This window comes from Martes martes (assembly GCF_963455335.1).
Source record: "Martes martes genome assembly, chromosome: 13".
In the NCBI taxonomy this organism is placed as follows: domain Eukaryota; kingdom Metazoa; phylum Chordata; class Mammalia; order Carnivora; family Mustelidae; genus Martes; species Martes martes.
Window position 1 is genome coordinate 19,876,353 of NC_137901.1, and position 25,843 is coordinate 19,902,195.

Consider the following 25,843-nt stretch of genomic DNA (forward strand, 5'->3'; position numbering starts at 1 on the left):
AGCTCCTCAATGCAGAAATTTTCATTTCTACATGAGATATAATTTCAATTAGCTCTTATACTTAAGTATTTTTAATATTAGTGGCATCCGGGAGCTCCTTCCACTAGCTCATTGTATGTCTGGCTCATTTCAAAAGTGTGCTTATACTTATAATCCTTTGCACTAATAATCGATATACTTTTAATAGTATGAATTTGTGATATAAAAAAGAATGGTTTTGTCAGAGGGCAGTTGCGTTCCTTTTATTGCATACCAGTTTTCTTTCAGTTTTAGTAATTAACAAATGAATATGGGTGTGGGTTTTGTTAAACAAATAAAGCACACCTCAAAAGATGATTGAACTGACATACCCAACGTATAACCCTATAAAAATAGCAGGCATAATTTAACTATGCTAAGCAGAGGTCAGGAGAATGAAATTATAACCTAGAGAAGTAGAGAATTCAACCACTTGAGATCTGACCCCACTACTCCATTTTACAGATCTGGAAGCAGATGACACATTTGTCAGTAAGTGCGCTCTTGGGTCAAGGAGAGGACTGAGAATTTTTTTTTTTTTTTTTAGTTATGTCAAGTGCAATGAAGTTCTGTTTGGATTAATCAGTGGACTTCAGATTTCCTTTTTTTGTTTCACGAAATAGTGAAAGACGGCTCCTTGGAGTTTAATAGGTTTTATTTAAATACTATGTTTATTTGCTAATGTTTAGGCCTTAATAAATGTCATATGCTAAATGTTTTAAGTATCGTATTAATACTGTTCAATAGAGCTGATTCTTGAAATTCCAGGGCAGAATCTACATTTTTTTCACAAAAGTCCTCGGTTCATCTATTTTGTAGTCAAAAATACCAGAGTTTAAGATGACACAGATAACTTCATGAATATGTAGACTTCTTTTATCTCTGGAATTTGAGACCATACATAGATTTTTTGTAGCATCACAGTTCAGATTTTTTTTGAACGTAAACACAGACTTGAGTATATGTAGAGTATGTGTTATTTAAAATATTAAAAATATTTTCTTGCCTAGGAAGCCAGACCCGTTATAGAATTTCTTTTATTTTTGCCAAGAGGAGCACTTCGTTTTGCTAGGTATCAAATTTTTTAAAAACTGGAAAGCTGGCATAAATTATTTGTGACGACAATTCCATTGACTCTCTGAAATAGCGAGAAGAGGCACACTTTGCGGACTTCAGAGATGTGAAACGTACTGATTAGTTCGTAGCCATGAACCTCCTGTGCTCGCACGCTTGCTACCATTCCCCACCAACTACTCCTAAGCAACCGGGGGGCCAGTCATAGCAACGAGAACACTTCATCTTTAAGCCAAGGTGTCAGGTTTCTATTTTATCTGTAAAAAAAAAAAGTAACATGAATATATTTGACATCTACCTCAGCAAACAAATTAATGCTAATTAAAGATTAATGTGTTGTAATTAGCATTAAAAATGCAATTAAATTGTGAGTAAATGGACCAGGAATAGAAAATTGTTCGACGTCTCACCGCCTGGTTTTTCATATTCTGCCTTTTGTTTTTGCAGCAAATAGAGGAAGCGGAGCAGCAGGCAGCTCCCAGACTGGAGATGCTCTGGGGAAGGCACTTGCTTCGGTGAGGAAATATTGACTTTGGACTTCGTATGTACCGCTGTGGAAGGGTGAACTTTAATCAGAAGTGGACATTTGGAATTGTAGAAAATGAATGGCAAATAGCCTTGATTTCTGGAAATGCTAGCTTTCTTGCAGAATGATGGTTGGAAGATTTGAGGAGAGAGCTCTGTAGCTTCCAGGGAAAGGCTGACCCTTTCAGGTTGTCTCCTCACAGTGGTGCCAAGCAGCCCTCAGTTACGGATTTGTGGCTATTCTCAGGGCCTTCCGGTGTATAGATCGTCTGTCTTGATTTCTTATTTTTCTCTAAAGTCGTATGGTACTCATGGACTAAGACTGATTTTGCAGGGAGCAATTCTAAAACACTTTGGGAAAGGCATTTAAAGAAAAAAAAAAAAGAAAAAAGACCATACTGAGCTCTGTGAGAAATTGTCACATAATTGGCACCTGGGGACTCAGTTTCTTTGCCTCACCTGTCTGCTGCCAGGAGGCTAGAATTGAGCATTTCGTGCATGTTCACTAGTGATAAAGTATCACACCTCATTTGTGTGAGGGAGTGTGCCTGTCGTTGTCTTCAAAAGCTAAATGTGACCATTTGCAAATGTAAGTGGGGATTTGTTGCTCTAACATTTTGTCTCTTTGGTTAGCTTTTCCTTACCATTGGGAGCATAAAGGAAGTTTAATTCAGCATTGTGACCTAAGTGGAAGTTTATACTTCATCTGGGCATTCTTTAGCCTTGGCATTAAATGCCTTAATTGTGGTGGAGGAGGAGTTGGACAAAAATCATAGAGCTGATGCTGTCTAACCTGTTTGATGGAGGAAGAAAGGGGGGCTTGGGGTGTCCATGTGGCTTGCTCATAGCCACGGAGCCACAGTAGGACATGGGAGGGAAAGTACAATCTACGGACTGTGGTCCAGTACTATCCCTGCCATTTTACATGAGCTCATAATTCTTAGTTTGAAAAATGACAGTGTTAAATCTTTCATTTTATAATATTGATACTAGAGTCCATTGTTACGTGAATTTTATGACTTGTAATTTTTAGGTGAATTGCAATGACACTTGGTTATTTAAGGAATTGTTGATTCTTTATTCCTAATAAATGAGGGTTTGTTTCTTTTTTTCTTCTCCCCCACTGTTTTTTTTAAGATCTATTCTCCAGATCACACTAACAACAGCTTTTCATCAAACCCTTCAACTCCTGTCGGCTCTCCTCCTTCTCTCTCAGGTACTGTACCTAAATCCAGTCCCGTCATAATACCAGTGTAGGAGAACGATTTCCCTCTCGTACTTCCTGGTCTGGCAGGGGGAAACTGCCTCCCTCCAAAAGCTCAAAACAGAACATTTCTGAACAGGAAAATGGAAAGGTCTGTCTTTTCCGCTGCCATATGAAAGTACAGCCATTCACATCCAAAATTTTTCTCAAAAATTACATGCTTTTAGAATACATAGGCATATGGAAAACTTCCTAAACTTGTCTTAGCTCTGTAGAAGATATTCAGCAGAATAACGTACTCTAAGAAGACATCTCAGGTGAGAAAACCCAGTTAATACAGTCAGGAATATGAATATAGATTATAGAGCCATCAAATATAGATTGTTCAAAAGGATCATTTCCCACGGAAGTTTTAGGCTTTCCACGCATCCTTTTTAAAGTCCATGTCCCTGACGTAATTGAGGAAAACTCTAACTGTGTGAATAGAGAAATAACTGCATGGAGTAAAACAGGATGTTTGCCTTTAAAATATAACATATTAGTATGACCTATGGCTTCAAATAATAAAATTATAAGTTGTTGAATTATGTTAGTAAAGCATTTCACTTTTCCGAGGTCCATTTAAGAGGCTCATTGCCCTTCTCGTATAAATGCTTCCAGAAGGCCCTATCTGGTGCTTGTCTCTGTTCTCGGATAGGAGGACAGGTGGCTTCCAAAAAAGAATCCGAATCGCATCTGTACCTGATTGAAACTTGACCTTACTGTAATTTATAGTGAAGTCACTTGCCTAAATGCTGCCTTCTCGATCCCTGTTACTCGCTGCAGCAGGTCTCACGGGGCATCATAAACTGGGTGCCCTGGTACAAAGCAGGAGGTTTCAGACTGCACAAACCTTTCAGAGGCGATGGCCATGGCTTAGGGGGGGCCGAATATCAGCCTTTTCCAAGCCTCCACTGATATGGGGTGGGGGCTGCCGCAGAATGGAGAGGGGTGGCTGGACGTTTAAGTCTGCATGTCCCAACGGACAGAATTGAAACTGAAAGGACACAGAGATGCTATGAAGGGGATCATGGAACCGCCATGAAACATTCCCCGTGACAGAAAAGGAACGGAAAGTTGAGAGGTGTTATCCACTCCTGGGTCAGTATTCTACCGTTAGGCTCTGGGACATAATCACCCGCGTCAGTGTCCAGAGCCAGTGTCCAGAGGCAACACGGAGCCCAGTGAGGCAGGTGGTAAGGGAGTCTGAGCAGGGAGAACTCCAAAGTCCCCATTTCCAACAAAGCAGCTCTAATTTCATCTATTTTATCATTTGGGGGGAAAAAATCTAGAGTCTAATACAGTTTGAGAACGACTGTTTTGGTCCAGTGCTCCGATGTTACAGACGAGCGTACGAAGGGCCGTTAGGGGGATGTGATTTGCTGGGGCAGCACACACGTCAGTACCAGAGCTTGGGCGACAGTCCAGCGCTCACCATCCTGCCACCCCATTTCTAGGTTAATGACGAGAAGGTTCGGATGCACAATTCATTCCAGAAAATGCCACAAACACCCAAATTCTGAGCAACGTGCTCTATGTGGGAGATAGAGAAACAAGGCCCGTTTTCAGGTCCAGCTAATGCCCCTTGAAAGACCCCATGTTAGGAAGAGAGAACTTTACGAAGATGTACACGTGGGGATTAATTGCTGTTTTCACGCTGAAAGTAGCTGGCTTTGTCCATATTCTATCACTGCAAGTAATTGAACAAACTATCCGACTTTTATTTAGCATAAAAATATACATCCATGCACACCCAGAAATGATAGGAAGAAGGGATTTTTTTTTTTTAATGCTAAGCATGTCAAGGAATAAGATTACAGTGAGATCACAGATTTCTTTTTTCCTTTCTTGAATTATTTCTTAGTTTCCACACAGAGTATGCATTACTGTAAGTTTAAAAGTGGTTTTTATTTTATAGGTCAGACATGTAATATTTATTGTAGCAGGAATCAAGTTTAGTGGATCACAAAATAATTATTTTCTTCAGAAGAAACCACTTACTTATTACTGTTGTTATACTGAGTTTTTAAATTTCCGGTTTGGTGGATCACTGCCAACTAATCTTAGTCCCTTAAAAAGTTTGGAAGGCTTATCCTTCCTTAAGGATCATTTTAAAACAAGTAGCAATGCTGTTGTCCATTGGTGAGAGAATTTCTTAAAAGTGCCTTGACTATGTAGTGATCTCTTTCCTTCAGGGGGAACCCTTCTCTGGCTTAAATTCAGAACCAATTAGATGTTCCCTTTGGGGAGGAAGCCCAAGAGAATTCAGAGTCTCCATCAAATTTGAAACTGAAGATGTTTTCCTTGTCCCAGCATTCTTGTATGGGGAGTTTACATGTATTTATCTTAATTGTCCAAATGAAAATAAGCATTTCTAAAAGAACTGTTTAAAATATCTGCGAGATTGTTTTCAGATTATATAGATCTCATTGTAATCTCCATTTAATATCAGCAGGCACAGCTGTTTGGTCTAGAAATGGAGGACAGGCCTCATCATCTCCTAATTATGAAGGACCCTTACACTCTTTGGTAAGTCTCATCTGCTAATCTCTCCTCTAGCCATTTGGTGACCATGTTTCTCTTTTCGAATCTGCTTTGACTCTTAGTCTCATCTCACTAACAGAAACTTGAGATCAATGTTAAGCACACAAGTTTGGTTAGAGCTAGAGTTATTAGACTATCATATAAGCCCCAGGGCTCCAAATACCTAAGACCAGGTAAGAGATTAAAAATCTTGGAAAGACAGAGGCATCCGCCCGGTCTTTGGGAAGAGTCCCTGTCAATGATTGTTAATTTCCTAATACAAGAGTGCTAGTGTTTCAGCCGAGCTGCCTAGCCAGACTACTTGGAGATTCGATATACCTCTGCTTTCCTTTCCAGAGCGGCAGGCTTATGGGCATTCTCCTCTTGACCGCTGATAAGAAGCCTACTGTCTGTTTCCTCGTTCAGTTTGGTTCTCCTAGAAGTAACATCATGAAATGTCTGCTTTTCCAGTGAGGAATAGCTGAAAATTTCCATGGGTGTAATTAATATTATAAACACTCCCATGATGATTCAGTGTCTGACACTCTAGTCTTTGTCAGCTCATGGTGGATGTGGCTGGAAATGTACATGAAATCACCCTGCCCTGGGTGGCCTTTGGTCAGTGTGTGAATCACATGGGGAAGAAGTAACAACAAGGAGCTCCCTCGGTGGGTTTCCCTCGTTTCATCCCTACTTTGAGACAGAACATGGAAGAGGCATCGATTGGTCTGTCCATCTAACTTAATGTCTTGTCAGAAGCTCAGCATTTCCTTTCTTCCCTTCTGGCTGATTGTTTAAATTAAGGAAAAATCTAAAAATGGAACTATGGAGGTGGATTCCCCTTGGCTCTGGCCTTCCTTGCTGTAGTGTGGGATCATGCAGCTATGCATTTTAGCCACTAAAGGCAAGCACAGGGTAAGACAAGGTATACACTACCTGCCCTGCCTGCATTAATTAATCTGTAGCCCACATCCAGATAATCCATAGTTTTTCTAGGTGTTTACCTGCATTGGTTATTCTGTGGGACCCATCCATCAAAACTAGGTTATGTCCAACTGTAGAACCGTAAAGACTCGGTTTGTAGTTAGGAACTCTAGCTTTAGTTCTCTGAATACTCAGCACTCACAAGGTGATTCGCGAGCAGAAACTGCTCTCTCTACCAGGAAGCTGTGAGCCATGAAGGGTGATAGTTACACGTATTACTTCTCTTCAGGGCTCACATGCACACTTGGAAGTATGTATTACCGTTCCCTTTTTTATAAATTATGAAATATAGACTCAAATAAGTTTAGTACCTTTGCAAAGATTCCATAAGTAACAGTGAAGAGTTTAGGGGAGGTCCCTTAACAACAAAGCCCCCCCAAATCAGAATGTTCTGTACCATAGACTAACTGTATTAGACACACATTCCTTCTGTCAGTATAGAATAATTCGAAATTGGTTTTCTCATGCAGTAGAGCTGGTACATCTGTTTGCATAGCCCATTGGAAATCCGTAGGTTGTAGCATGACCTACCACAAAGAAACACTAGATTTGAAGTCCAAAGACTTAGATTCAACCCTAACTATACCATTTCCTGGCATTGTGTCACCACATAATTAATACTCAAGTTCTTTGAGCCTCATTTGTGCGGCTATATGGGAAGGATATAATTCTTCCCTGCTTGCCTTACACATGGAGAATGAAGATCCAGTCACACGGCATATCTTAAAATGTCACATTGGAGAGTGGTATGAAGATGTTTTCTTGCTGTCATTATTGATCATACTGCAGAAGGTGAATACACATCGACATGTCCTTTTTCTTCACCAAAAACTATAGTATAAGCCTTAAGCTAGTTGCAGAAAACACGATCCCAGGGGCAGGCATGAAAAAAAAAAGGTCAGTTGGTTTTGAATTGTATAATTTAATTATATAGATAGTGAATGTTATAGAGTAAGGGCTTTGGAGTCAACTAGAATCCCTTGTGAACAATTAATTCATGTCTTCGTGATTCTTCAGTCTTGAAATCTCATACCATTTTGGTTGACAAAGTTGTTGTAATGATTTTTCTGTATCCATTTTGAGTTCCCACTCCCCTTTACACACACGCTGGTGATAATAGAAAGCACTGGTAAGAAACACTGGTAAAAATAGATAGTACTCAATAAGAAATACATATAGAAATAAGAAATTATAGTCTGCATGCATTTACCTGTCCCTGACTTGGTACTTAGCCCTGTACCATATGCTGCAGAAGAGGTGAAGGAAATATGCCTCCGAGAAGATAACGAAGACAATTTAAATGGGAAACTACAAATACATCGTCTACCCATTGTTAATTTTTTGAAAATTTTAATCAGTGCCTGCTAGAATGTTTCTTAAATTCTATAGATTTTTTTTTCTGAGGTAAATCTAAATTCTCTTTCAAGCTAGTGGAATGTAGTATAGCATATGTACGTTGTAATGTCCTGAAAGAATTACAAAACATACTTTGTGAAAAATAACACTATGATATACCATTAACATTTTTTACTAGTTTCCTGGGAAGGTCACTGTTTATTTTTATTATTGTTTCAAGGAAATACATTTTATTGGAAACATATATTCAGAAACTCAAAGTGTAATTTCTGTCAACTCAAGTTTTACTTCTGTAACCTATGCATGCATTTCAAACTAAATCAAATTTCACATCATTCATTAACCAACAGCAAAGCCGAATTGAAGATCGCTTAGAAAGACTGGATGATGCTATTCACGTTCTCCGGAACCACGCAGTGGGCCCGTCCACAGCTATGCCTGGTGGTCACGGGGACATGCATGGAATCATTGGACCTTCTCATAATGGAGCAATGGGTGGTCTGGGCTCAGGGTATGGAACCGGTCTTCTTTCAGCCAACAGACATTCACTCATGGTAAGTGAGGAAATTTGTAGACTCTTCAGTTACTGTAGAATTAGAATTTCAAGTATAAATACCACTGCTGTTGTTTCTTCTTTTTTAAACAGCTTTATTGAGCTGTATCATTTACTTACCTGCATTTTACCCATTTAAAATTTACAAGTCCATGTGTTTGAGTATGTCCACAGGGTTCTGCAATCATCACCAGAGGCTAATTTTAGGATGTTTTACCCCCTGAAAAAAGAAAAGAAATTCCCATGCCAATAGTAGTTACTCTCCATTCCTTCCTCTCCCTGGACCTTGGCAATGACTAGTGTGTTCTGTCTCTATAATTTTCCTATCTTAGATATTTCCTAACACTGGAATCATACAATATGTGGTGGTCTTTTCTGACTGGCTGGCTTCTTTCAATTCATGTAATGTTTTCAGTCTTTATACATATTTCATCCTGTATCAGATCATCGTTCCTTTTTGTTGCCAAACAAGATTCCATTGTATAGGGGTACGTTATTATTATCCATTCACCAGATGATGGATATTTGGGCTATATCCACTCCTTGACGATTATGAATAATGTTCCTATGAACATTGATGTACAAGTTTTTGGGTGGACGTGTGTTTTAATGTCACTTGAGTATATACCTAGGAGGACATTGCTGGGCCATGGCCGGTATTTTAAATTCTTCATCTTAGTGACATCACCTAGAGGACCCAGCTTGTTTGTACATGTTATATTACTGGCATTTCACATATGAAGAGGTTGAAAGTTTGTTATTATTATCAAAGAACCCAAATCAATGTCTTGATTCTGTGTGTGGGAGGTAGGAATATGTGGTGTGTTTATCTAAGTATATGGTGTGGGACTGTGTGATTTAAAGATATGGTAGTTTATCACTGCCTATTTATGAATAAGTTGTTTATTTAAATAATATTTAAACAGATTTGTCCGCATTACAACTGGAATTTCAATTCTGCCCATTGCATTTGGAAACAATTTGGGAATGTATCCCCCTTTTTTGGGTGATTATGAAAATTTGGATTTTTTTTAAAGATTTTATTTATTTATTTGACAGACAGAGATCACAAGTAGGCAGAAAGGCAGGCAGAGAGAGAGGAGAAAGCAGGCTCCCCGCGGAGCAGAGAGCCAGCCGGATGCGGGACTCGATCCCAGGACTCTGGGATCATGACCTGAGCCGAAGGCAGACGCTTTAACCCTCTGAAGCCACCCAGGCGCCCCTGGATTTTTTTTAAAGATTTATTTATGAGAGAGAGAGAGAGAGGGAGAGCATGAGTGCGTGGGGAGGGGGCAGACGGAAAGGGGGAGGGAAACCCTAGCAGACTCCATCCTGAGCGCTGAGCCCCTATGGGGCTTGATCTCAAAACCCTTGAGATCATGATCTGAGCTGAAACCAAGAGTCAGAGACTTAATGGACTGTGCCATCCAAGTGCCCCCAAATTCAGAATCTTCTTAACAAAATGTTAAGTGATGACAATAGGGTGACTGAACGGTGGAGAATGTATCACTAATGATTCTGTGTATTCTGCTTCTTACAAACTCCTGCTTGATCAACAAACACCTTAGTGTCCTCTTTTGTACCTGTAGGCTCTTAAAAAGTTGCTTGGATGAAGGTCTATCTTCTGTTACCAACATAGCTTCTCTTGTTTACCGGTGATTCCAAAAGGGGAATGCAAAATAGGCACAGGTTCCTCTGAGGCTTTTTAAGTTCTTGCTCAATAGGATTCTTCTGTCCTCCTTTCAGTTTCTCTTAATAAAAGACTGAGATTGAGAGGACCATCCTGAGCGTTGTGTTATGGAAACCTGCAACCAATTTGAAACCAAAAATACTGGTTTATAAATAGAAGCAATGAACTCACTTCTGAAACGTGGAAAGATATTTCTGAATGCCAAAGCTCAATCTTTTTTTTTTTTTTCCTTTTTTGCTTTTCCTTGACCTCTATCCTAAAAATTCATCATTGAGTAAAAATTGTTTGTCTATTCATGGCAGTTGCTAAGAGTTTACAAAAGGAAAATATAGATGTTAATTTAGCTTGGCCTCAGGTAATGTGTTAAATACACTTGGGATGCATATAATATGAGGTTTTAGTTTGTACAGCTCTTTTCTTTTTAAACTACAATGTTTAAACAATACTGCTTTTAATTAAGAAATCTGGCTTTATTAAAAGCCAGATCTGTGACTTACAACCATTTCTCTATATCTGCTCTCAATCAAGAGAAAAATGGTTTAATTTCTGGAGCTGTGTTCGTTTTGCATATGTTGAACGGGCGCATTGCTTCAGAAACAGTTTTTTTCCATAAATATGTAAAGTTTGCTCTTAAATACCAGATGTACGTTAAGTGGTTCTTTAAAATAATAAACTACACATAGATGCTCTGGGGGGACTGTTTGACCTTTGGGTTGCCTCCGCCTTGAGTCTGATTCAAAGGTGGGATGGGAGGAAGGGACCAGGATCATCTCTGGAGACGGGAAGTTGGCCTGACCTGGCTGGGGTGGCCAGGGAGAGCATGGAGGAGAGCAATAATAGAAGAAGGGAAATAATCAGCCAATATTACACAGAAACATTTTTGATTTGGTTTTGAAAACGCTCTGCGGAAGCTAGAAAGCTGCTAGTTTTGCTGAGGAGGAAAAGCTCCTGCTCCCTTCTCTGAAGGCATTTACAATCCAGTCAGGGGCAACCTCAGAGCCAACCGGGTAGTAGAGTCAAGTCCAAAAATGCGGCCCGGCAACACCCCGCCACCCGCGGAACCTGGAGAGGGTCTGCCGTCTTTCCCCCTTTCTTCCCAGAAATACCCGGCAGACCCACGGACGCTGAACTTCCCCAGCCTGAAACCCGAATGTGTGTGAAAGAGATCGGATTGTCATTTCTTTCCTTGCGCAAACTGGTATGAATTTTCAAACAAAAACACAAGAACAAAGGAAATAGTTTTTGAATTTAGTCAGTCTGAAGTTAGCCTTTGACCATTTGATACATTCCACAATAAAAAGGAAGTTGAAGGGGAAGGGGAAAAAAAACCACCCCTCCCCCCCCCACAACAACAACAACAAAAAAATTCAAGGAGGATACTGGTAATGTTTTCCACATTTGAATTTTAATACATGAAACAGGCTATAAAACTTTGGCCAGCTGCAGTAAATAAAGTAGCAGTGGGAGGTATGCACCGGAAACTTTGCTGCAGAGAACACTGGTGGGTGTTTCTTTCCAACGACACACCTTCATTCGTTGTTCTGGAGTAGAAGCCTGTTATAGTAACTCCAGACCCATCCCAGGGCTAGTTTTGTTCTGAGCAAATCTGCTTTATAAGTCCCCTTAATAATTCCTCCTGATTAAAGAGTAGACAGCTTTGAATTCTCTTGACCTCCATCCTCTTTCGCTTCCTCTCTCCCCGCCTTCTGAAAATCCAAACAAAATGGCTTGATAACTTGGAAGATGATATAAGCATTTCTTTCTGCAGCAGCTTGAAATCGTGGTGGGGAAAACTGGTTCTGCCTCGGCTGTTATGTTATCTCATTTAATTGCTAACATATTGTACTTAGCTTTTGATTCATAAAATGTTTTCCTTGGAGTTCTGAAGTAGGTCTTCAGTGATTTACTAAGTATTAGTGTAATGAAAGGGAATTTTTTTTTTTCACAGCAGCATGGCTCATAACACTAACGTGAATGTTGTAGACTTGCAGGCTTTCTAGATGATACTTGGCCATGCTCTTCCCTGCCCAGAAACCTTCGCTGGCTTTCCATTATCTACAAAATAAAGACCAGTTGATTAAGCCCCATTACCATTTACCAAAAGCCTTATGTTTAGCTATTCCAATGCACAAAAATTTTTCCAGCAAGACCAGTCTGTGCAAATTACCAGAATTTGCCCTTTGCGTTCTCCTTAGGTAGTTCTTCCATGTCTCCTTAGGGCTTGGCCTGCCCTACTCCTTTCCCCCTGTCCATCTCATTCCCACCACTTACAAGCCTCAGACGCAAATTCTGCCCCTTCCAGGAAGCTCCCTTGTTACCGCCACCTGTGATTGTCCATTTTTTCCCCTCCTTCCCAGAGCTCTGTGAATCATACTGTTGGCTACATATTTTTCTTACCTGGTCATGCAAAACTATGTATCTTTTGAAGGCCTGACTTTGGCCTTACCGCCTCTATGGTAAGTCCTTGAGTACCATGTCTTACATTAGGTGCTCCGTGAGCATCACCTCAGGCCATCTTCCCAGGAGCCCTTTGAGGGGGACGGTGATGTCCGGTTGAGGAGTTGGTCGAACGGGCCTTCCTGGGTTCTAGGAGGCTCAGGTCTGGAAGCCGACCCGAAACTCGGGGACAACGCCTCCGTGTTCCACCCCCTTTGCTTATTAGCACTAGCCCTCCCCAGAGATGAGCTCTAGCGGCACCTTTCCAGGTAAGAGCTTGCAATTTTCAAATCTTGATAAATGCTCCTTGATGAAATTCCCAGGCATCCCTTGGCCAAGTTCCTAGGGCAGCTTTTTACCCAAATGCAGAGTTAAAGAATTTTTCCTCCAGTGCCGTGGTATGTTAGATTAAATCCGCACTGTCTAAACACTTACTCTTAAGTCAGCATATCTGGGCTAAGTGGCACGAGGTGTAAACTCTCCTTACTAGGGTCACGAAGTAGTAAATTTTAAATTATTTCTCTTACCAAAAACCACCCACGTTTCCGACAAGAGTCAAAGCAGAAATCTCTGAATGTGGGAGAATAAGGAAACAGGTGGGTTTGTCACTAAGCTAATTAGACATTCTTACCCAGATATAACCCCCATGTGCCTCAGATACCTCCATGGTTAATCCTGATAGTAAATCATTAGGTTTTTATAAATTATTGAAATGACAGTTCTGCAAAAATAATTCTCTCCAGTCTTCACTCAGTATTCAGATCCACAGATGAGACCTGAAAGCAAGGCTTTCAGATGACCTAATCTCCTCTTTTAACTGAATAAGAACAAAACCCACATCAAAAATGTCTTCCTGTGACTCTGTATGTGCTTCTGATTACTCACCAGTAGAGTCGGCAATGAAGGGATCACTTAGCTAAAGATTTCCTTCACAATTAATATATAACATTAGTGTGGTTCCTAGACCCTTTTTGCTTAAAGCTCATTTATTCATTTCCAGAAACATTTATCAAGAGTGGTTCCCAAACGCCAGGCTCTGTGCTAACACATGGTCTCTGCTCTCAAGGGGTTCACAGTTTAGTAGAAAAGGAAACATATTTAAAAACAAATTGTTATGGCGGTACAGCAAACCCCATCAGAGGGCAGGGACGCAGCCCTGTGACCTGGGAGGGAAGGATGCCGTTGTTCTTGGTAGAAGAGTAGTGGTCTTCTAAGGATCTGTTGCTCTAGTTGACTTAGGGGGGCAGGAACCCTGTAAAACTCTCCACCCACACCCATCCCCCACAGCATCCCTGAAACCCCGTCCTAGAAACCCCAGGTAGGGGTGCGGCATGCATTCAGAAACCAGGTATTTCAACTTGAGAAAGCGAAGAAAAAAAAGAAAGAAGGCAGAAAGAAAGAAAGAAAGAAAGAAAGAAAGAAAGAAAGAAAGGAAGGAAGGAAGGAAGAAGCCATGCATTTCAGATATAAGCCAGTCCTAGCCCAGTTTCCCTTTGTTCATATAACATTTTTAATTTCAGTTAAAAAGAATTTATCAGAAGAAAATTCATGGGGCGCCTGGGTGGCTCAGTTGTTAAGCATCTGCCTTCGGTCAGGTCATGATCTAAGCCTCCACATCGGGCTCCCTGCTCATTGGGAAGCCTGCTTCTCCCTCTCTCACTCCCCCTGCTTGTGTTCCCTCTCTCGCTGTGTCTCTGTCAAATAAATAAATAAAATCTTTAAAAAAAAAATTCGTTAGGTGATAAAGCACCTTGTTGTATTTAATTGACATCTGAACATATGAGAACTTTTACCACTTTAGGGCCTCATAAGATAACAACTTCACTTAGTTTTGTTTCATTGTTCTTAAGAGAGGACAATGGAATTCTAGATTCTAAAAGCACCGCAGAAGTCATTTAGCCCGTGGCCCTTATTTTACTGCTGAAGCCCAAGGCCCAGAAAGGGGAAAGTGACCCAAACATGGATGTCCACTAGTTAATGGCCAAGCTTGGATAGCCAGCAGGGAGAGAAGCACTCTTTGTACCAACACCACACCACTGCAGTGAACTTCCTCTCTAAGCCAACACCATAGCAGTTTCAAAACTGTAGCTGAGGCTACAATGAAACCCAAGAAAAATATTATTTTGATTATTTTATTGAAGTGTAATTAACATACCATGTTATCTTAGTTTAGGTGTATAACATAGTCATTCAACAACTCTGTGCATTCCTCAGTACTCAACATGACAGAAACCCTTGGCTCCTCTTTAATTGTTCCTTGGCTTCATGCAACAGGAGATAGTCATGGGCAGGCATGTGGTATCTCGGGGGAACGTTTACTGGTACGTATAGTCGTGATAGTGGCGGAAGTCAGAAAATGTTTCAACGAAGGTCTGACCCATAGAGGCTTTGTCATCTCTGTCTTGCTCCTTTTACATTTTCACAGTTTGACTCCATAAAGTTGCATGTATATTTGAGCAGATGCCGCATTTCTAAGCAATTATTACCGTAGACTCTCAGGGATCTTATCTATCCTCTCTATCCAAATCCCCCTAAAATCCCCTGCCAAGCAGTCATCCAACCTCTATCAGCCCTCTTCCTCCAAGGATAAGTAGCTCTAAATGACCACAAAGCCCGTTTCTATCAAATGTTGGGAAATTCTTCTTTATGTCCAGCCCAAAGTTACTTCTCTCTGCAGTCCTCATTTTTCTGCCTACTGAGGTTACACCCTAAGTCAAACCCAACAAATACATTAGAAACTTAGAGTTCTTTGAAAATGGTCTGGTCGGTTTTTTTTTCTCTAGACTAGATATTTTTATCTTCAAATATTTGCCACCACCCACCCACCCCCCTCCCCTGGTTCAAGTTTTGATTTTATGACTTTCCAGTGCGTTCTCCCTATTTTAAAAGGAATGCTTTTTTTTTTTTTTCAAGGACTTTTTAGCATGTAGAGTCTCAAACTGAGCACGGTGCTTAAGGAGTCATCAGGGTGGGCTACGGTGGGTCTATTACCAAACGCATTCGATATGCTGTAGCTTCATTTAAAGATCCTAACAAGATCCTATTAGCCATTTTTGATGCCTTCATCATCCTGCTGGCAGATACTGAATTTCTAATCAGCTGAAATCCATAAGCCACACGCATCTCAACTACCCTTGTGTGCATTGTGTTGTACTGTTACTAAACTTCACATTATGCCTTTGTGGGTTTTTGTTGTTTTTTTGTTTTGTTTTGTTGTTTTTTTGTTTTTCTATACCTGTGAATTTCATCCTGCAGCTTCGGTCTGTTTCCAGTCGAAAGCTCTTCTTTAGGTCCTCATTCGGTCACATACTCTGCCAACGCTGTCGTTAATAGTTTCGATGGGTACCATTATTGCCCTTGGCAAAGCCATGAATAAAAATGTTAACTAGGGGAGGTCACAGAGCAGAAGGCCTGAGGTTCAAGGCTACAGACAATCTCTCAATGCTTATATCATCCTCATCCTTTGGGTTTAATATTCCGGCCAGTTACGTTCAACTAATTTTACTCTCCCACTGTCCGCCTTCTCTCATTTTTTCCTTAGCATTATCACAAGACAACAGACACGTGGCATTCCCATGAATGAGGAAGTGAGGTTTGTCCACAAAGACTTGTTCTTGGTGGAACCAAACTGAGTTTGAGAGGTCATTGCCTCTCTTTCAAAGCACTTTGAAACTATCTTTTAAATAGCCTGTTGCAGAATGTCACTCAGGATCTTAGTCATCTCCGCCATTTTTCCATAGCTACTATATAGAAACCAATGTAGGTTTCTCTCTTTGATTAAGCAATTTGCCTATCTATAGTGTTTCACCATCTATCCTAATCTCCACAATTATATTTCTGAGAGCAGACTAGCAGACTCACATGACTCAACTTTTTAAAAAATCTATATCAATAGTGTACTTTATTTTAAGAAAACTTAAGGAAAAAAAGAGGAAAAAGGACTTGAAGAAATTCTTTTTATTTTTTAAAACTTTTCCTAGCCTTTGGAGATAGTCTTGACATCCAACATATATAAGCTTAAGGTGTACAATTTGAGGATTTAGTGTATGTGTATACTGCCAAATGATCACCACAGTAAAATTAGTGGACACCTCTATCCTCTCACATAATTACCTTTTTTTGTGTGCCTGGTGATAACTTTTTTTAAGATCTACTCTTAACAACTTCCAGATATATACTAGAGTATTGTTAATTACTGTCCCCTTGTTGTACATTCGATCCCAGAGTCTATTCACTTTATAGCTCTAAGTTTGTACCCTTTGACCAACATCTTCCCATTTCCCCCAGCTACCACTATTCTACTCTCTTATTTCTTTGAGTTGTTTTTTTTTTTTAAGATTCTCCATATCACATATGAGAACATACAGTGTTTGTCTTTTCCTGTCCGACTTAAAGAAATTCTCTTACCCGTGGATTAGGTACAGCAGCTTCAGAAACCTGGAGCTCACCATTTGACATTTCTGCATTCACTTAAATGAAAGTCAAGAGGTTTTAAATACAACCATAGCCGTGGGACCACTTGTGCTCCATTGATAGCCCCTGAGACAAGGGGTTAGGATCTCTTGTGTGGCCAGATCCCACAGCAGTGGGTCCAAACTAGGTAGATCCCTTCTTCCCCCCACCCCACCAATACCTATTTTACCCAAAACAGGTCCTGTGACCTGGAAACAAGATAGTCTCTGTTGGACTGTCAAACCCAAAAGACTCCCTTTCTCCACTTCTAGGGCAAAATAAGCCTAGTTCCCCAAATTGTTTTTCCCCTAAAGTATGTGTTTAACACCCTGGTGTCATGAACTTTATTTTATTATTTTTTTTAAGGTGGGGAGTATATCCTTTTTAAGATTTTTATTTATTTATTTGACAGAGAGAAAGATCACAAGTAGGCAGAGAGGCAGGCAGGTGGGGGGGGGGGCGGGAAGCAGGCTCCCTGCTGAGCAGAGAGCCCAATGCAGGGCCCGATCCCAGGACCCTGGGATCATGACCTGAGCTGAAGGGAGAGGCTTTAACCCACTGAGCCACCCAGGCGCCCCATGAACGTTAAATGAATAAAAACAAAAACTGGTTGTTTTCCCCACTTTCAAAATATAAAAGCATATTTAAGAGACACTCTTTGGCCTCCTCATATTTTTACGATGCTTTTCTTCTTGAATAATAGAGGAAAAAGCAGGTAGATGCTTTGAATAGCAGAGTCACTGTCATATTTTTAAATCGAACTCTTACTGGGGACAAGGACACAATGCTGAACTGTCCATAGTTTAGAAAAGGCACAACCCTTGCATTTTAAAAAGGTGGTATTGTCCTTGTTTTCTCAAGAAAGCAGATTTTCGGGGAGGAAAGATAATATTGTATATATTAGCAACCACACAGATGTTCATTCCCTCGTTCTGTGTCTCCTGTGCTTTAGATCCTTTGGGGGTTATGAAATGTGCACGAGAGTCTCTGATTCTATAGGCCTTTGACTTGGGGAGGGGGGCGATAACACAAGTATGTGCCTGACTCTAAGGCAAGGTGGAATGATGAAGTGACCTAAGAAACAATTCAGAGAAGGATGAACATGGTCCGGCCTTGGGAGACCTAAGGTTTCCTAAGAAAACCTTCCTGCGAAAGGTGTCGTGGAGCTCACGTTAGCGTCTGCGTAGGATCTCAGCAGTTAGGGACGAGCTAGAAAGGGCCTTGCAGAGCTATCAAATAAAGTGATTAAAAACAGATGCAGAGGGACGCCTGGGTGGCTCAGTTGGTTAAGCCGCTGCCTTCGGCCCAGGTCATGATCCCGGAGTCCTGGGATCGAGTCCCGCATCGGGTTCCTTGCTCGGCAGGGAGCCTGCTTCTCTCGCTGCCTCTGCCTGCCTCTCTGCCTGCTTGTGTGTACTCTCTCTGTCTCTCTCTCTGGCAAATAAATAAAATCTTAAAAAAAAAAAAAATTTAAAAACAGATGCAGAAAATAAAGGATCTCATATGCCCAAATCTGATGATGATACGGGGCCGGGCAGCACCGGCTGGGCAGCCTTGGGTGGAAAGCCCCTCCTCAGAGCACAGCAGCTCCAACAATTGGCTCAAATATTTCACATGAGAGTCCACAGGAAGAGCGAGTTTTCATGTATATTTTTTACATCCAAATTAAATTAACTCATGGAATTTTCCACCCTTAGGAATTAAAGTAGCAGCTCATGAAGTAATTCAGTTATGTCATTCATACCAAAACAGAAAATTCTGGAGCAACTTGGCACTGTTTAAAAGCCGAGACTAGGCCTTGGCCATTTTTTATTTTTTTTCAGAATCTGTGGTCGTTGTGTTATTTTAACTTTTATTGTGGCTGTAAATTTTTCAAATCAAAAGTATCTTAATTGCTTAGAAAATAGAAGTGTAAAATGGGCTCAAAATAAGAAGAGGTTTTGGGCAAAGCAGCTTTAAGAGGGAAAACCTAAAAAAAAAAAATCAAAAAAATTTTAAAAAGCTTGAACGTCGCGTTTCTGAAACACGAGGATCCTACCTAATTGGCTGACATTCACAGTTGTACATAATTATAGCTTCCTCTGCATCCATAAATCATCTTACAACTACGAAGTTGAGTTTAACCAAAAGATCTCTCCAGTATTAGGTAAATGACATCTGGGTAGCACTGTCCTGATACAATCACCACGTTCATTTCCAGGCAGTTCATTGGACACACCGTCGAAAACCAGGGTATCGAGTTTCCACATTTTAATTTCACGTTTGCCTTCTCCCCGGTCCTGCACACGGACAGGTCTCGTTTGGAGCCGAAAGTGTGTGAAAGTTATGGGGGAATGGTAGTCTCTGGGTAATGTTTCTGTGAGCTGCCCAAATTCTTCCCCCTGTAGTCTAGATGGGAAACAGCTGGTTTTTGTTTAAAAAGCTGTTTTGCGAAATGTCTGAATCTTGAGGTGTAGAACTGAGGTCACCAGTAAAAGCAGGTGCTCGAGAACAAGTAAGAATGACTCTGGGGGCCAGCCGGCCCGTAACCTTCTGCAGGGTCCTTCCTAGCACAGGAGAAGTGTTGACGTTGTCCCCTCTGTTTAGCACACAAACAGATAGAAGGAAGTAATCGCATTAGCGGTGCTGTTAGGAATTGAGTGTGTGTGAATGTAGCCAGCCCTTGAGTGAATAATTAGCTCAGTCTGAAAGAAACCAAAATGGTGATTTCCCATCGCAAAGCTTCAAATACAAAGGTCCAAGATTCTGGCTTCCTTTAGATGTTGTAAGTGCGTGAATTTCCTCTTTAAATACACCCACAGTGAAAGAACTATCATTTCAAATAAGCGGTACCATAACTGAGGATGTCCTGCAACTCCATGGACGCAATCTGAGGGCGAAAAGAAACCTAAAATGGCAAGACCAGTGCCAGGGCAGTTTTGAAAAAGGCGAAGTGGGAAACATGTGGAATCACTAAAGGCCAGTGCCCGGCCGATATCCACCAGTCTGAAGATGAAAGGAAACAGCCCCCTCCCCTGGGAGCTGGAGGTTATTAGCAGCTGTTTATCCAGTCGGGAATAGAGATTAACATTGTAACTTTTTTTTTTTTTTTTTTAAGAACTAGAGGAGAATTTGTTTGGGAAGTTGGCTCTTCATATCAAGTCACAGTGCATTGCCAAAAAAAACTTCCTTTCTCAGAACTCATGTACGAGAGTTGAGCAATGTTATGATTCTCTGAGAATCTCCGGATTACCAAAAGTCTATCTCCATTAAATAGAACAGAAAAGGATAGAGGAACGGATGGATGTCTGCCATCCACACATTCCCTTGAACTCTCTCGATGTGAAAAAGGCTGCTTACCATTTCTGCAGCCTGCCTCTGACGAGGGGGGCGCTCTTCCTACCCCCACGTTCCCCACTGCCCCCCAGCTCCATCCTTACCACTCTGAGGCGTACCCAAATGGATTTTGGACGGGCCTACTCCTTGTAAAATGCCTTTTTGTGACACGTTGGGGAAGCTATTCCGTACCGTGTGGAGCTTCGGTCTCGAAAACACAAACAACACAGTTGGATATTGGTATTTTTCCCCCCTGATTTAATGCTACTCTTAATGTCATTTTCTTTTATTAAATCCTTTCTTTTGCTTTTGATCTTATTTATAGCAGAGCCACTGGTCATATGGAAACTATTATTGTATAGCTGGGAGATGAAAGACTTCACTGCAGTGAAATAAGAGTGAATCATTTGGGTCAATAATACACACACACAGTGAGGCACCATTTGTGTCCGAAATGCCCTGTGTTGTTCACTTTGTAGTAGAGCCGGTGAGGTTTTTAATGGGCTTTACAAAAATCTGCCTTTTGTCCAAAATATGTAGTCTGACAACATGAAAACATGTTAATGTGCAGCCCTTAGCTGCGTCTTCGTATAGCTATAATATCAAAATAATGCCACTTCTTGATGTAAAAATAGAAACTTTGATTTAAAGTTGAGATGTTACCTCATCGATGTTAAGTGTCCATTTAAAAAAATTTTTTTGAATAATTTGTATCAAAAATCTACCCATCCTTCAGAGCCTATCTGAAATGCCACCTCCTTGAAGAAGTCCCTGGTTTCTCAGTTTGGAACATTTTCGCCCATCCTTTAATACCCCGCACAACCTGGTACTCCCTCATGACATTCACTTTCTTTTGTCTTAAATGGCTCCACCATTAAGATGTAGGAACCTGTAAATGATAGATGTGTCTATCGTTTGTCATTTCTTCTACAAATACCTAAATCGTGCCTTGCACGTAGCACACATTTAGAGGCATTTGTTGAATTAAACAAAATGTTTATTTTTTGATAGAAACATGCAAAATGTGTAGTTGACAATATCAAAAGGTTTTCGATTTCAGAAACAGTCTCACAGGTTTGTGCCACTCGTGTCGTCATTGACTATTTACAAAGCACCCAACTGCACGTTATAATATAAAATATTACAGTGCTACACAGTGACCTGTACACCCAGTCCCTGCCCTTGGGACACTTCCATCTCAAGACGAGAATGGGCTTTATGCATGGCAGAAAAACAGAAGCATTGAAGTGTATGTCTTGCCTTATCAAGCACTGTCCTTGCGTGGATCTTCACGGGGTGGGGGTGGAGGGGTCCACAATGAACAGTCAGGGGAGAGCCCTGTCTGGGTCCAGCAATGATGAGAGTGCTGGAGACCCAAACAACCGACAAGGAGTGCAAAGACAGGGATCTGTGGGACTAACAAAAGAGAAGTGGTTGGTGAGTTGTGCAGAGGAAACCGGCTCTGGGAGGCAGAACAGGGAGGGCTTGGCTTAAGAGCCTTGCCGATACGGGAGCGAACGCAGCACATGGGGAACCATGAGTGGGTAACCGAAGCTGGAGATGCAGGAACTTGGAAACAGGAGGGAACTGGAACGGTCCTCCAGTGTCCAGGTGAAGGACACAGGTGCACAAGGTATCGATCTTAGACTTGATCCACAGAACGATGGAAAGCTGTGCTGGAACCTTGACATGCAAGGGTTATGGGCAAAGAGTAAAGCATTCAGAAGGGGAATATTTAGGAGGTGATGGGGAGGGAATGTTTCATTAGGCTCGTTACTCTTCCACTTCCTTTCCAAATATTTTACAATAAGCCTGTGTTACTTGGATGATAAGAAAGGCATTAAAAAAGAAAGGCCAGTTAGGTACAGCTAAATCCCTAGGGGTTGACCTCCTTGGCTGGCTGCAGACCAACTTGTATGGAATCCAGCCCCGTGGTTGTGCACAAGCTCGCAGGTGTGTTCGTACGCTGGGATCGGAACTCCCAAGCACACATCAGGTGTATAATCGTCTTTTCCTTCAGGCCAAACAAAAGAAGCTACGTACCAGTCAGTGCACAATTTCACCATCATCTTTGTGCTGCATAGACTTGGTTCACTAGGCATGGAGTAAGTTTAGTTCCCTACAAACTACTTAGTAACCTGCTACCCGGGGCCGGAAGGGATGATAGGGACTCCGCGAACCACCTGCTGAGGTTCTCGCTCGGAGGACCACATCCAGTTATGGTTTCCACTGTAGGAAAGTCATGTAGAGACTTGAGGGCGGAGGGTGGAGATACAGAGGAGAGAAATGAAACAGGTCTGATAGATGGAACGTTACGAGTTAAGAGAAAAAAAAAGATGAACTGAAATCAGATAACACCCATTTGCATCTCTTGAATTAAATCACAGAATCATTCATTTTAACCATTTTGGTGGACATTCTTGGGAGTTTCGGCCTAGCTGATCACGTGACAGGTCAGGCCTGCCAAGTCAGGGTCATTTACATCATGTTTAAGCCCTCTGGAAAATTATTTTATCATCTGGGGAATAAAAATTAAAGAAACCTCCCTAGAATTGCCCAATGAGGAATTACCTTAAATTTCAGGCAAAGCGTAAGCGAAGCTGTGAGATTTCTGGGGGGAAGAAACAGGTGTCCTCTGGAGTGAGGGAGTCTTTCCCTAATAAACATCTCCCAAGAATCAAAATCCAAACAAAAGAATTGCATCGGTTCTGACTTTAGTGAAGAGTCCTTTAAATGTCTAATCACAGGAGTTTTTAAAAAGTCATCTGATAAGTTTTTCAACTGAGAAATATGGAAGTGATGTTTGTGGTTGAAGGGCGTCCCAGATGTTAGGGCTTTCTCGCACAAAGGAGTTGGTTATTAGAGGCGGGTCTCGTTTCCCACCGCGTCTCAGTGCCCCCGGGACTGTTTCCCCGCAGAACGCGTCCGCTGCTGCCGTTCCGTGAACTTCCGTGAGCCATCTGTGAGCCATTAAAGTCTGCATGGCCGCTTCCTACCTCTTTAAAAGATGCACTTTTGGACTAAACGGTGTTTTGCACATTTGGGAAAATAAGTTTGCTTTCCTCTAACATGAGGGAGATCTGGAGAGATCATTGAGACTGAAATCGAGCGCTCTCCAACTGTCACGTGTGATTGATGTTTCGTGGGGAGATGACCGTTCAGACATCCACACTGCTTTCTGTGTCAGTGGGTGTCTAATGACAATGAAAGCCCATCAACTTTTCTTTCGTGTTTGTGGAAGAAGAGAAAGAGAAGAGAGAAAAGTAAAAGTTACCAGGTCTTTTTTTTTCTTTGTCCCATTTCCTTATTTTGTTTCTTCTTTCTAAAAAACACCTATGTCAAAAGGAAACATTTGACCCAGATACCATTAATAACAGACTTTTCTTTTGCTATACCAAAAAGTTCCTGGTAGCCTGTCGAGTTTTGTATCAATGTTGCTTGGCCCAGAAATTGATGACAAGTTTCCCGAAGTTCCTGTCCTACACTCTTTTAGAAGGATTATGGTAGAAGAGAAGGAACGGAGGTCTGAAAGCCGGCTTTGAAGCAGTTATCTCTGGAGATAACATTAACAAGGATTGAATAACTGCCAAATGAAATTTAATACATTTTCCCATCCATGAAATAGGCCTCTTAAATACAACAGAATAATTACTTTCACAATACTCCCTGGAAACAAAGAGAGCAGAAACACTGAATGTCTTTTTTGTTTGTGGTGTTTGTTGTGAGCTCAAGGATCAGGATAAGGATATTTACCAGGACGCTACGCGCATCCCCACATTACAACAGCCTTGCCAACAGCCCCCTAATTTGAGGCTGCATGTCTTTTAAATCTGTTTATGTTGGAGGAGTTGTGGCAAATATTAAATTTTATAATTTAGTTACACATCTTGGCCTTGGCCATCGGTGATGAGCTGTGGTGGTTTTTCCCCTGTGATAGAGAAAAAGAAAATGGTTTTCACATCCATATCTATACACACACATATCTATGTACATGTATGCACACTTTCGGAAACAAAAGCTCCAGGAAGTAAACCCCCTTTGTCCCTTAACTCTGTTCACACACACACACACACACACACACACAGAAACACACAGAAACACACACACACACACACCCCAAATCAAATTGTTTGATGCTGTTATAAGTTTTCTGAGCTCAAATCCTGTTTTACTCTTCTTACTAGACGTTTGCCAAGTCACTTAACTATCTCCAACCTTAGCTTTCTTCTCTGTAAAATGGAGAGTTTGGCCTAACGGGGCTCCAAGTTTCACAAGCCCTTTTAGTCTCTATTCTGTGAGTGGAAAGTGCTTCTAATTAATATATCAATTCTTCCCTTGGAAAGTAAGGTTATTTAAAATTTTATGGTGCTTTTGGGATTCAAAAGAAGTAATGTACTTCTAAAGATATTCAGTTATTCCCAATGACAAATTAACATGGAAGAATTTAGATAGCTGTGTCAGGGTTTGACTACACCTTGACCTGAGATGCAGGATGACTTAGATATTTACACCCAAGAGCCATGATTTGGGGGACAGGCTATCTGGGCAGAAGGGGCAGCCATGCTCGGACCACATGAGCTCACCTCTTCTTTTGTAGCTCATTGAACCAGTTCATGGGGACACCTGGCCCTAAAGTGGCCCATTCAAGGGATAGCCCATGGGTGCTTCAAAATGAGGAGCTTACCATCAGATGATCTGGGCGTTCTGAGCTCAGAAATACTAAGACAGGGAGTTAGCAGCAGGTACAGAACCTGAAAGAATGTACTGAGAGATGCATGAAGGGAGGAGAGTCCAGGCTGTAGCCATGAGGCGACAGAAGCCAGAGAGGCAGAGGTACGTGAGAGGCTGGAATGGCCCATGAAAGATAAGGAGTGGCCTCAAGTCCAAAGAGCTCTCTGGGTCCAAAACCCAAATTACAGAAATCATGATGAATGCCCTTTCCTTTGAGAGACTTACTGTTAAAACCGCCACACTAAATTAATCAGTGCCCAAAACTGCCTCAGAGGATCACTGTAAGCTCTATGAGGACATCCAAGTTATTCGCCGTCCTCTCCCTAGCACCTCCTGGAGCGACAAGCACGAAACTGGATTAGTAAGTATTTCTTGGATTAACAAATGTTCTCTTGGGTCAATCAAGGAACACTTATGGAATAATTTTGAGATTTTAGTTTTGTCTTTTACATTCAGCCTAAGTGTATCTAAAACCATATTGTATGTAACTAAGAAGACTATTCTTAAAGATTGCAAAAAAAATGACAATCAGTATTGATAAAATTAACTTCTTCTTTAGGCTGGCTTTTAACTTTATTGCTTACCTAGATGAAAACGTTATCCAAATAGGGCTTTAATGAAGTATAGATTTTCTAAAAATAGGTGCTATCCCTAGAATTGATTTGTGGGTTGAAGGAATCTGCTTTTTTCTAATTTATATTATTACATATTTATTATTTGGAAGATGGATGAGCCCTGACCCTTGTATGTACACCTGGCTCCTCCTTCTGTTTCAGAGGGATTCTGGTGATGGAGTGGGCTAGCCATCCACTATCTTTCTTTCCTTGTCTCTTATGTGACCAGAAATGCTGTTTCTGAAAGAGAAGTAAACGGGGTTAGGACAGGCTGCCTGTGCCCAAGGAAACAAACAAAGCAAGGTTAATTCTTTGAAATACGATTCCAC

At 41.2% G+C, this 25,843-nt stretch overlaps 1 protein-coding gene across 18 annotated transcripts in view; it reads left to right on the plus strand.

The window, feature by feature from the left end:
• Positions 1–25,843, plus strand: part of TCF4 (transcription factor 4) — a 347,099-nt gene that overhangs the window by 311,620 nt on the left and 9,636 nt on the right. For all 18 annotated transcript variants that reach the window (XM_080820860.1, XM_080820864.1, XM_080820866.1 and 15 more), the window contains 4 exons: positions 1,540–1,607; positions 2,755–2,833; positions 5,313–5,389; positions 8,074–8,277. In XM_080820860.1, coding sequence (XP_080676986.1) covers positions 1,540–1,607; positions 2,755–2,833; positions 5,313–5,389; positions 8,074–8,277 — 428 coding nt within the window. The remainder of the gene's footprint in view (positions 1–1,539; positions 1,608–2,754; positions 2,834–5,312; positions 5,390–8,073; positions 8,278–25,843) is intronic.